General features: G+C 36.6%; 1 protein-coding gene across 1 annotated transcript in view; it reads right to left on the reverse strand.

Annotated features, from left to right (window-relative positions):
* USH2A (usherin) overlaps positions 1-13,336 on the reverse strand; it is a 474,981-nt gene that overhangs the window by 229,228 nt on the left and 232,417 nt on the right. The window contains exons 33-34 of the mRNA XM_070957393.1: positions 13,082-13,253; positions 5,147-5,294 (exon numbers count right to left, since the gene is read on the reverse strand). Coding sequence (XP_070813494.1) covers positions 5,147-5,294; positions 13,082-13,253 — 320 coding nt within the window. The remainder of the gene's footprint in view (positions 1-5,146; positions 5,295-13,081; positions 13,254-13,336) is intronic.

Below are 13,336 nucleotides of genomic sequence, written 5' to 3' on the forward strand. Positions count from 1 at the left end.
ATTCTTCTAACTAAACTAAATCAGTTAGCTGTACCTGATCACACTTGTAAATGGATCATAAGCTTCCTAACAGACAGGAAGCAGCAAGTGAAGCTAGGCAAAATCACATCAGATATCTGTACAATTAGCACAGGGCCCCCCTGGGCTCTGGGCTCTCTCTGCTTCTCTCTATATACCAATGACTGCATCTCAAAAGATTCCTCTGTTAAAATACTGAAGTTTGCAGATGATACAACAGTGATTGGTCTCATTTGAGACAACGATGAATCTGCATACAGATGGGAAATTGAACAACTAGCCTTGTGGTGCAACCGGAACAATCTTGAACTAAACACACTCAAAACCATAGAAATGGTGGTAGATTTTAGGAGGAACCATCCTATGCTACCACCTCTTACTATACTAGACAACACAGTATCAACAGTAGAGACCTTCAGGTTTCTAGGTTCTATCATATCTCAAGGTTTAAAATGGCCATCTAACATCAAAAATGTCATCAAAAAAGCACAACAAAGAATGTTCTTTCTGCATCAACTCAAACTGCCCAAGGAGCTGCTGATTCAGTTCTACAGAGGAATTATTGAGTCTGTCTTCTGGTTTGGCTCTGCAACCAAACAAGACAGACACAGACTTCAACAGATAATTAGAACTGCAGAAAAACAATTACTCCCAACCTGCCTTCCATTGAGGACCTGCATACTGCACAAGTCAAAAAGTGGGCTGTGAAAATATCTACAGACCCCTCACATCCTGGACATAAATTGTTTCAACTTCTACCCTCAAAACGACTTTATAGAGCATTGTACATCAGAACAACTAGACACAAGGACAGTTTTTTCCTGAATGCTATCACTCTGCTAAACTACTAATTCCCACAACACTGTCAAACTATTTATTAAGACTGTATTACTATTATTTTTCTCATCCTTCCTATTACTTATCTCCTCCCATTTATGACTAATCTTGTTGCTTGTATCTTTATGATTTATATTGTTTTATTAGTTTCCTAGTATGACTTGATTGCTTATTTAGTATCCTATTACTATCACTAAGTGTTGAATCTTGTGATTCTTGATGAATATATTTTTATGTCTCTTTATGTCTCTTATGATTCTTGATGAATTCCTTGTGTGTCCAATCACACTTGGCCAATAAAGAATTATATTCTATGTCACCCCTAGTCCTTCTTTTCACTAGACTAGACATATTCAATTCCTGCAATCTTTTTCCATATGTTTTAGCCTCCAGCCCCCTAATTGTCTTTGTTGCTCTTCTCTGCCCTTTTACCAGAGTCTCAACATCTTTTTCATAATATGGTGATCAAAACTGGATGCAGTAGTCTAAGTGTGGTCTTACTAAGGCTTTATAAAGCAGTGCTAATACTTCGTGTGGTCTTGATCCTGTCCCTCTGTTAATGCAGCCTAGGATTGCATTGGCTTTTTTCCCTGCCGCTACACACTGCTGGCTCATATTTACAATCTACTTCTCAAATATATGGAGTGTGCAGGTACATGCACATACACCCACTCACACAAAGCTGTTATAGAAGCAGGCAAAAAGTGGTAATGGTTAAAAAGAAAAGGAGCAAAGAATTTATTAAATTAGCAATCAAACAGAAAGCATCAGATATTTTGAGTGTGCTTTAGGCCTCTGTGAACCAGTCATGTTTCCCCTCTACAGTGTGGTTGTGCAAGTATTGAAAGAAGCTGTGTATGTAAAGGCTCTGTCATGACAATTCACACCATATCTTTGATTCAACAATAGGAGGTGTTGTGGCTGTGAAGTGATGGAATTTGCCTCAGAAAGGCCCTGGGTCTACCCAGAAGCCCCTTCCATCCATTTTAAGTGCTAGAGGTAATTGTATAAAATGCTGCAAACCAAACAATTTCAAGAAGGCAATACAATCAAATCTAACACACACTCTCCAAAATCTGCATATTGTCATAAAATACAGCATCTAGTTAACATATGGACTATGATAAGAAACTTTGATCTTTGTTTATTCTATGAAAAATGGTGTTGAATCATTGCAAAATAGCTGAGCTGGGGTTCATCAAAAGATATAATTTAACACAGATGAACAACCTAGTGGCAGTCTACTATGAAAGAGCTTCAGCTACATAATAGAGTTCCGTAAAATTAGCCGTAATTGAAGGTATTAGCGTATGTCAACAAACTGGGATCTGAAGATAAAAATTACCATTTCTGATCACTACAAAAACATCTACTAGGTTATAGTATTAGACCCATGATATATCCTAACGAGCACAGACACGTCTTCACTATGTAAAATGCTTCATTGTGCAAAAGATAAATGCCATATATACATATATATGCAACTCTTATATAAATAGGAGTTTTGCCTCAGAAGCTGTTCATAGTGAAGAAAATCCATGAAAACAAACTGTGAAGCTCAGCTATCTAGATAGCAGATCCAAGGTTCAAATTGTACATATTTCTCTTGCCTGTTCATTGTAACAGAAATATTTATGTACTTAGTGCTATAGGTAACCCAGTTGAGTCTCAAGCTCTTTCTTTGTGACCTTGCTTGCTCTAGTCATCACTATTCTCTTCCCAGCCTTGAGAAAGAAGCAGGATATATGCTTTAAATGTATATAATAGTTCTGTGTAATCTGAAAACTACTGCCTTACCTGCATTAGTCCTTACAAGTTTTTTTTTTTTAACCTGCTGCAATGGTTGCTCCTGTTCCTTGGAATTTAAGATCAATATTATATTTAGATCTGCACTGTAATCATTTGCAATGTAAAATACAGATTTTAATTAAAATTCTCAATTTCTTCCATTGGTTATCCTACCATGAAATACTTCAAAAATGACGCATTACAGATTACAATACATTTTCAGGATTCTTTTGTAAAAAGTTATCAGAACAATTATAATTAGATTGATAAGGGGAGGAGGAACAGTTCAGTTCCATCTGATATATGTTTAAATTGTCCAAATCTCTAGATAAAGAGAATAAAATAACACCAATTCCAAACTAGCAAAAACTAATCTGGATGGTCCTACTGTTGTATGACATACACTTGCCAAGCACCTGCCTTGGAAATTACCCAAATTAACGTAGGAGGATGTATATTTCTTTTTGCTATGACTTTAATGTATAGGCATACATCAGAGAAACTGCAGATTTGGTTCCAGACCAATAGTTCCAAAGCAACCATTGCAATAAAGTGAATAAAGTGTGAATTTGTTGGTTTCCTAATGTATATAATTCACCAAAGTTATGTTTACACTATACCGTAGTCTATTAAGTGTACAGTAGCATTGCATCTACAAAACCCAATGTATACACTTTAATTTAAAATACTTCATTGCTATAAACACTAATCATCATCTGAGCCTTCAGCAAGTTGTATTAGTTTACTGATGGAGGGGCTTGTAAAAATCCACAATATCTGCGAAGTGCAATAAAGCAAAATGCAGATAAAACGAGATATGCTGATAGTTGCCATTTAGAATGTGCTTCCTATGGTTCTTGAAATATGATACCAGCATAAAGAACTGTAGTCATTGATAATCCCATCATCCATTATTTTATTTTGTTACTTACATATTTGTCTTGAACATCTAATGCCGAATAGCCTGTTCCCATAGAAAAAAAAATATGTTCCAAAAAAAAGCAATAACACAGTGATGTTGTGCTCAGTGCAATGCACATCTGACAAATAAACTTGTCTTGTAACAATTTCTAATTGCTTACAATTTATTCTGAAATAATCAATGACACTATGTCATTTCAAAGCAAAAGGCAGACTACCTTCAAACTTAAACTAACTTGCAGATTACAGTAGATATTTATAGTTCTCCGAAACTACCAAATACATTATTAAAGGTATTTTATACTCAACTGGAGCAATTTCTTAGTATCGTTTTCTGTTATAAGCCTTGTGAATTCAGCTGATTGCTGGGAAAGTAGACATTCAATCAGATATTTTTAAACCATCCAGTTATTTTTAAAGTAGGAACATGCATATACTGTATAATACAAATAGGGCTGCCATTTTTTTCTCTGGTTTTGTTCCTATGTTTGATCCATAGAAAGAACTTTACTTTGTATCAGGAAAAATATAAACTACTATGCTACATTTGTGTTATGGCACAAATAATGTAGGCTCAACAGGAAAATGTTACCACCCTAGTTTCTGACCAATTAGTTATTTCGTTTCAATTGAGGAAGTTCTTCTCTTTCCAGCAGCCACCAGATTAGATCATATAAACCAGCTTTCTTCAACCTGGCAACCTCCAAACTGCTAGCTAAGAATTTGTGGACTTATATCTCATCAAATCTGATGTGCCAAAACATTTCAATGTACCACTTCGGAGAAGGCTTCCATAACAAGTGACCTTTGTAAGAAAATCTAATTCACTGCTACGGTATTTGCAAGTACCGCAGTACTTCTTCTAAGATGTTCAAGTGATCATTTTATAGTGTGTATTTTCTTAGCAAGACTCCTGAGATTCTTCTGAATTCAAGGACAAAAAGTAAATATGGCTTAGAGGAAGTTTATCTGAATTCTAGTACTATTCTATAGTCCAGACCCAGTAGCTGTTGGCTGTCTCTGACAATTTAATTGAAGACTAGATGCACTCTGATACAATAAAAAAAGGAAAGACAATATAGAAATTTTACATGTGTGTGTGTGTGTGCATGTGTGTGCGCATATGTATATATATATGCATATGTGTATGCATATATATAGCCAAAACTTCATAATTACTTACCTGTTATTTACCTCCTTACAAGTACTTTAAAATGTACAGTTATGAAACCAATGGCTGGATGTGTTTAGAAATAAAAATTAAGAAGATGCCATAAAGAAAATCAACATGCTTAAAAGACATTTCAGAAACAATTGAACTTCAGTTCAATTGTTCCAGAAAGCATTAAATAAGAGAATGCAATACATGAGAACCATCAAAAGGGAGCACTTTTGAGCCACTGAAACAGCAAAACAGGACTGAAAACTTCAATCTCCAAGCTGTAGACAATGATACCATCGCCGTATTTTATGTGCTAAAATGATCATTAAAAATTAAGCACCACATAGAAGCTGCCATTTAGAATATTAATTTATCTTTACTAATCATCTTTTTAACTTGAGGCTAAAATAGTTCACTCACCATTCATGTACTCTGGCTTAGTCCATGAAATGTTAAAAGAGTCAGAGGAATATGACTGGACTTTAGGAGCTGGAACCCCTTCTGGGCCAGTTTTCATTGTTTTTACTGAAATAGTTTCACTGATTGTACATCCACCTGAAGTGCAGGCCTTTGGAAAAAGAAAGAGAGACCAATACTAAAACCTGACATGAAATATATCCCCAGTGTATACTATTCAGAAAAGGAAATGTAAAGAAATCTAGTCATTTCTTAAAAGGTTGTTTTTCATCCTGCATTTATTTTTTTTTTATAAATAACTCAATTCGATGAACATACCTAATACTCCTTCCTCTTCCTATTTTCTATACAACAACCCTGTGAGGTAGGTTGGGCTGAGAGAGAGTGACTGGCCCAAGGTTACCCAGCTGGCTTTTATGCCTAAAGCAGGACTAGAACTCACAGTCTCCTTGCCTGGTGCCTTAAGAGTGGTCTTCATATGTTTAGTTCTCAAAGCAACATGATTTCTTTCTTTATGCAGTCCTGTGTGTGTTTGTGAGGAATTACAGTCATTTCAAGAGTCTTTCCCAAGATCAGGGCCCTCCAGAAAAGAAAGCTGTTATGAAGAGGTCCCTGCTGCTAGCATGGCTTGCAACCTCCATCCAGGAATCAGAACAGAAAAGAAAAGGGCATTGGCATGAAAAAGTGTCCTGTAAAACAGGATCAAATATAAATCCTTCCATTCCCCACCACCCAGACAGAGCTGAAGAAGCTTCTTGGATGAGAAGCGAAACAAGAAAAAGAAAAAACAAGAAAGTCCAGTTGCCTCCTGAAAAAGCACCTTTGGGGCAACCATGACCTGGATGACTGAGAATCTCCATAGACTCCTGTAGAACAGGGTCAGTTTCTTAGATGCAAACAATCAGATCTAAAATATCTAGTACTGTCTGCAAGTCTTTCCTTATTTAACATTTTCTAACACTCTTGCGTTTCACATTACACTGGAAGGGGGTACTAAAATTTGTTTATGGAATAGGTAGAGATGTAATCTAGAGGTTCTAGATGTCTTTTTTTTTCCCCTCCGTGGGGGTGGGAGGTTGTTTTATTGGGTTTCTTTGGAGCAGTAGGTGAAACAGAAAGATACTGAAATTTATGTTTCTTGACTCAGCTCACTAGGTGGCAGCACCTAGCCAATCTCGACTGATCTTGAAAAACGCAAGCAGGGTCAAGATCTTTTTATCACTTGAACAGAAGACAACTAGGAAATCCCAAGTCTCTAAACTAGACTAGGAGGTTCAAACCCCCCCCCAAAAAAAAACCATCCCTGAAGGAGGAAATGACAAATCACTTCCAGACTGTTGTCAAGTCTCCCTGAATGAAAATGTCCATGTAACCTCCAGGAATCAAGGCTAACTTTACCTTTCAAAGTCTTTTCCTTCCACATCTTTTAGTTCTTGATATAACATTTGCTGTATTTTATATTTGGCATAATTATAACATTTCAGCTGTATAACTGCATTCATTTTATTAAAATACTGTAAGAGTATACTGTTTGGTATTGGAGAGGAAACTATAGCATCTACAACTGAAGTTGTCTAAAAGCAAAATTCTGTATGTTTTCCTTGGATTGCGGGGAAAGGGGATTGGATCCTATGGATTCTTTTTTCTGAAAGACCAGCTCTATCATCTTCCCTCCTTTGAGTATTTTGCCTCACATTGACTTAAAATTAAAATAGTGAAGAATATATGTGTATTTGTTTATTGAATAGCCCGAAGGCCTTTAATATATGTAGCTCAGTCTTCACTTGTTGGATTCCTGCGGTTCTCTGAGCTGACACTGTCACATAACCTGATTATGAAACATCTGCAAGAAGAAAAGCAAGCTCAGGGAACACCAAGAACCCAATAACTTTAAAGTATGTAGAAGTAGAAGTAGAATAACAGAGTTGGAAGGGACCTTGGAGGTCTTCTAGTCCAACCCTCTTCTCAGGCAGGAAACCCTATACCATTTCAGAAGTATGTTGTCTTAATTTGATTCTCCCTTATCCAGCATCCACTAATTTCCCTTTTCTTGTAATTGTGTCTTTCAGACTGTAGGCTGAAGATCAAAGACAGTCGTTATTGTTATTCCCCTTTTGGAACCTTTACAGTTCCAAAACTGTAGTGGAGAAAAATGATTTAAATAAATGTACCTGTCTATTCTGCAAGTACCACTAGTTCAACAGGGCCCACTCCTAAATAAATAGATTCAGGATTGCTATCTTGGTACTTTGTTATTATTTTATATTTCTTTTTAGGTAGATATGCTAATTGGTGTCTCTCTGTGTGTGCATTGCTTCCTTCCATTTTAACATGCCTTTGCTAACGCATCTTGGAAGAATCAAGTGGGGGACAAGGCAAGTCTTAGCAGCTCTTCAGCATCTACACACACAAGATTTCAGCAAACTTTACCTCACATAGTCAAAAGTTGAATTTGGTATGTTGTCAGCTGTACTCAATCTGCTGACGGAAAAAAAAACACCCTCCAAACCATTGACTTTGGTCTCTGTCTTTGCCACTAAATTTGAACACTTCATAAATGGCAGTCCACGTAGCATTCATCTTTTTGCATTAAAAAAATCCTGCCCTCCAAAGCATCTAAGAAGAAAGAACTGCCAGTGAAAAGTGCATGTAATACAGTTGTTTGAAATCTTTAGGGTTGTGAAGGGGAAAAAAAAAAACTCCATGTGAAAGAATTATAGTAAACTGATTTGTATTTTACAAGGTTCTTGACCATTTTAACAATTATATACTGTACATTTAGGCGATGATAAATACAAAGTTTCTATATCTGAGGAGGAGAGAATTTCCTTCAGATTTTTTTTGTCATAGAAATTCATGTTTGTTCAAAACTTTGCCCAGCTAATCTCAGCAGTAAACAGTCTTTTTCACTGATTCTCACATTCTTAGTCACACTCCCAGAGATTAGTAGATAAAAGGACCTAAGAGTCTCTTGCATCTTACATTGCTTTTTAGGGGAATATGCTTATTTGCAGACTTAAGTGCTAAGGAATGGGGAGAGGATGTCTTCACCTAAGAAATCAATATAGGAAGACAACAGACAGCTACTGAACAGTTCAACTGTTAAACCTTCAATCCTTGTGGGCCCAGACTGTAATTCCACTATGCAGCACAAGCAGAGGAAGAGGTGGTCTCTCTTGCTCTAAGAACCGAGAAGGCTTTTGAGAAAAATCTGAGGAACAAAGGTAGGAAATGATGACATGCATTGCTAAAGCATGGCAACGAAAGCCAGATTCTAGCATCATGCTTACATTACAATGTTGCACATGTAAGAAATTATAACTATCAAAATTCCCTAAACAAAGATGCGAGAGAAGACTTAAGGAATTTAGTGCTCCAGCAACTGTAGCAAGCCACGTTTATACCAAAAAGATGACACACATACACTCATGCCACACACACAGACAGTGATATGATCAGACTAATGCTATTAGTCTATAGTCTGAAGAGCCGTGGTGGCGCAGTGGTTAGAATGCAATATTGCAGGTTAATTCTGCTGACTGCCAGGGGTTTAATCCTCACTGGCTCAAGGTTGAGTCAGCCTTCCAAGTTCGGTAAAATGAGGACCTAGATTGTTGAGGACAATATGTTGACTCTGTAAACAGCTTAGAAAGGGCTGTAAAGCACTGTGGAGCGGTATATAAATCTAAGTGCTATTGCTATTATCACAAGTATGTATATATCAACAATAAAATTGCCAACAGCAGCATTTGAATGATGATTATCTAAGTTTCATCATTTGCCCACTGCTTAATTTGTACCCATAACTTGGTGTTTCTGAATGTACTGATGACAGCTTGGATTTTGGGGAATGTAGTCAAACACATCCAGAGTGCAGCCATTTTTAAAAAGTTATGCTAGCAAATTTAAGGGAGTGGTGTACTGATTTGTACTCTTGTCCTGAATTGCATTTCTTTTTTTCTGAAACAGTTCTTTTGGACAATCCATAGCCTTGGCAATGGTTCAGAAAGCATTGCCATTTACTTGAATTTAACACAGTAACAGAGTTAGAAGGGACCTTGGAGGTCTTCTAGTTCAACCCCCTGTTCAAGCAGGTGTTGTGGCCCATCAGCAGCCTGTGCGGATTGTAGCTGATTCTGACAGCAAGGAGACTGGTGTGGTGTTGCCTGTGCATCTGGCACTCAAGTCAGACAATGAGGAGGCTGGAGAAGATATGGTTCAGAGGCAGGGATTCAGCCAAGGCCTTCAGAATCTCCAGAAGCTCCTTTAAGTGAAGAGGACGAAGAGGAGGAGTCTCTTCTCGATGTACAGGCGCGCAAAGCGGCCAAAAGGAGGAGTGGCTCTTCAGGAGGAGGTCTCCTCAAGAGTAAGGCTTGGGACTAATTGGCCACTCCCTTAGCCTATTTAAGGAGGAACACTGACTGAAGCAATTTGTAGGGAACAACTTTAGTTCTGTTAGGATATGGTTTGAGCCTAACAAGTTGTCCAGGCAATATATGGGTACTGTAACTTTAATCTGTAAATATCTATTGTGTAACTTTAATGCTTTAATGCTGAGTCATGCCGTAATTAGGTAATGACTGGTTGTGAGAGTATTTAAGCAAGGTATTGTAACGTGTTCAGTTGCTGCTATGATATGCTGCCATTGTGTATGAAGATGATGTGATATGCTACCAGAGTATGATATGCTGCCATAGTGTGAGGAGTTGCTATCGGCTATCATCATTGGATGGATTTGCTACCATTGTGGTTTGTGAACCAGAGTGAGTTTGTTATTCTAACCAACTACTGTTTGTTTGGTAAGAAGATTCTGTAACTACTGGACTGATTTTACTGGCAAAGACTTGGAATTTGTTTAAAGACTATGAGACTGTTTTTCTACTATAAAGTAAGCTTTTGATAAACCAGTTTGCATATCTCTTATTCATTGCTCTCAGCAACGTTTCCTTGTGCATTTACTCTGCTGGTTGGTAACACAACACCAATATCCTTAACAAGTTCACTCTACTTCGCGTCTGGATTCTCTGCAAATTGCTTCTGGGCTTTCTGCCAACCTTAGTAAGATTGTGATTACTTTATCTTTGGTTTCTTATAGGCTGTTAAGAAAGTTTATTATCAGCCTTTGTTTTGAAAAAGACTGAGTTATTTTAGTAAATTAAGTTTTGTACAAACTTTGTGTGTGCTGTGTTCTTTGGGATCTGTAGTTGGGGCAGAACAGCAGGAGACCATACACTGATTTTCTCATTATATATTTCTAATGGCATTTGAGGAGATACGCTATTTTCTAGGTAGATGATAACAGCTTTAGGACATTAACTAAAAATCACTCTCACAGCAGCCTAGAAGATGAAATCAATGCAAATAAAGTGGTGTAATAGAAATCAGAACAGTCACTGCCTAAACTCCAAATGTATTCTGATCTCTAAAGCAAAGGGCTGGTTCTCAATCACTTCTAACATAAGGGGAAGGCTCTATCCTGCCTACCTCAAGAAGAATAGCCAGGTTTTAAAGACTTTCCTGAACACTATCAGGCTGGATGCTGTCTGGATCTCAAGGGAGATTAAATATGAAAGTTTAAACTCAATTCCTGGCCCCTGCCAGCTAGGTCTGTAGGAAGATACAGTTTGCCATCGACTACTTCTGAAACTTGTTTTTTGAATTCTCTACTCTAGTCATGGAATTCTTGGGTGATGATCCCCTACCAAGGCAGTTACCTCTTAATTCAGCCAAGGCTGATCCTGTCTTAACTTAGATCAGTTCATCTAAGAGCTTCTTTTGGTAAAAACAAGCAAACGAACAAAAAACCTCTCTGTGTTATGTGTTAATTTGCTGCCTCAACAGTTACATTGCAAGTTGAATTCTTATAAAAATCAGTGTTATTGGGTTTTTTCTTTTTTAAAAAATAATAAACTATGCTGAGGTAAGTCAGAACCACAATCCTATCATTATTTCACTGAAATTATTCCCTTGTTCTTAACATCCATTGGTTAGGAACCTAAAAAGAAATAACAATTTTTAGTCTCATGAATATTTGTAAACTGCTTAAAGTCAAGGATGGAAATAGGTGGTATGTAAAAGTTGAATTAAGTGTTAACTGTTACAGTTACTATTCTAAAATAGATAAAGGCCAGATTTTATCATTGTGGATTTCAAGTCATAATCAATTTGAAGGTCTTTGTTCAGTTGGACTTTGAACCAAAGCCTTATTGTTATTGGAAGATAGATTATTGTCTTGTGGCATAATCTGGTACAATATTTAGAGCATTCAAGAGCATGTTGAGCAAAATGAATGCATTCAGAGTGTCTACACATAAATGTAAATGTATTCATAATCAAGAGCAGAATATTTTCTATGGCATTTATGAAAGCAAATGTCCTTATATAGGTATTACTATAAAATGATGAGAGTGTTTAAAACAAACAGGGACAATCTCATGTTTATATTCAAGATATTTTCAGTTGTATCATGGAACTTAAACTGTTCTTTAATCAAAAAGCAAAAGGAAATGACTGCACAAAATAATAGCAATGACATTTAAAAGACATTTTTAAGTGTTTGTAGTTTGCAATAAATATTTTTTTCCTTCTAGTTTTACCATTGTAAGTTGCTACAGAGAAGCAGGAAAGAGAGGGGGGGAGAGAGAATTATCATCTTCCTTGATATAAGGAACAATTATTATCACTTTAATGACTGTATTTCTGAGTATGTTCATAAATATCACAAATCTTTGTTTCTCAAATCTTACTGGGAATTTTCTATCTTGAAGCTGAGAACCTACAGTATGATCCTCTAATCGTTGAGCTACAATTCTCATCAACCCTGACCTGACTGAAGATACACAAAGATTACAAGTGGCCTAACCCTGCTCTTCCATCAACCCATTCCTTTCTCCAGACCTACATGGCAATTGATCTTAGGAATCTTTTTCCTATTCTTTGTACATGAAAGTGGTAATAGCAGCACCAAACAGGCTGCAGGACCTTGAAAAATAAACATCCAGAGTTCTTGGACCTAGGAACTTTAGAAAATACTGCATTTCTGAAGAGCTTTGGTCTCTTGGGGCCTTAGTAAGAGTAAACTGGAAATTGATTACGAATGAGGATATAGAAGGCAAGATCATTTCTGAAGACAAGAAAGTAGAACAGCTGAAAAAAACGGCTTTTTTTAAGGAGACTTGCAAATTGCAATTTGTCTGTAGGAGTTGCAGTAGTGCATGATCAACTGTAAAAGAGCTAAACTTTTAGGGTAACAGCTCTATGATATTTGCATATTTTTTAAAAAAGACTGTGACATCTTGAACAAAATTCTTGTTTTAACATGAATGTAATCCCCTAAATGAGTTCAAAATATTTTAATTTATTTTTTATTGAAGAAAAAAAAGAACCAGAATGGTATAATGGTTAAAGTTGTTGGATAAGAAAAGGGAGAGCCAGATTTTAGCCCATCCTCAATCACAAAAGATTTTGGGCAACTTTGGACCAGTCATTGTCTCTCAGTACAACTATCTCACAGTGTTGCTGCTTTGAAACCAGAGAAGGAAATGCTATGTACACCACCTTGAGGTCTTGAATGAAAAACAGGATTCAAATCTACATTTTGTTAACTAATAACCAGGCTGGAATACCCAATTCACTAAAGGAAGAAGTAAAACGGGGCCAATTTTTTCAGATCTGCTTGTTCCCACTATGATTCTTATGCAGTGAATTGCCAAATCTTCTGTCTCTGTGAGCCAATTTATTTTGGGTCATAGAAGACTTGATTTTCCCCACATTTATTTTGAAACAAACATTCAATTTATTCTTTTCCTTTAATGTGCTCTATGAAAACTTAGCCAGTTTGACTTCCATCACAACAGATAAAAGAAAATATACAGTAGATAACACATACAGAAGCTATTGTTTGCTCAGCTGTCACATTTATTACTTTCCCCAACTTACTGCTAACTTGATGAAGTATTCAGTACCAGGGGAAAGGTCTTGTATAGTATAGTTCTGAAAAAGATCTGTAGAGTTATAAATTGCATCCCAAACTATAGATTTTTTCTCTTTCTTGGCAATGTACAGGATACAGCGGTATACCGTTCTATTTACTTCCTTTGGAATATCCCACCTGCAAAAAGAAGCAACATATAATTTATACAACAATTAAAGAGGGCAGTGGGGGAATATATAATGTTTACTTAGAGAGTGAAA

The sequence above is a fragment of the Pituophis catenifer genome, unplaced genomic scaffold (genome assembly GCF_029215685.1).
Source record: "Pituophis catenifer annectens isolate HBS135680 unplaced genomic scaffold, rPitCat1.0.hap2 SCAF_1, whole genome shotgun sequence".
Taxonomy (NCBI): domain Eukaryota; kingdom Metazoa; phylum Chordata; class Lepidosauria; order Squamata; family Colubridae; genus Pituophis; species Pituophis catenifer.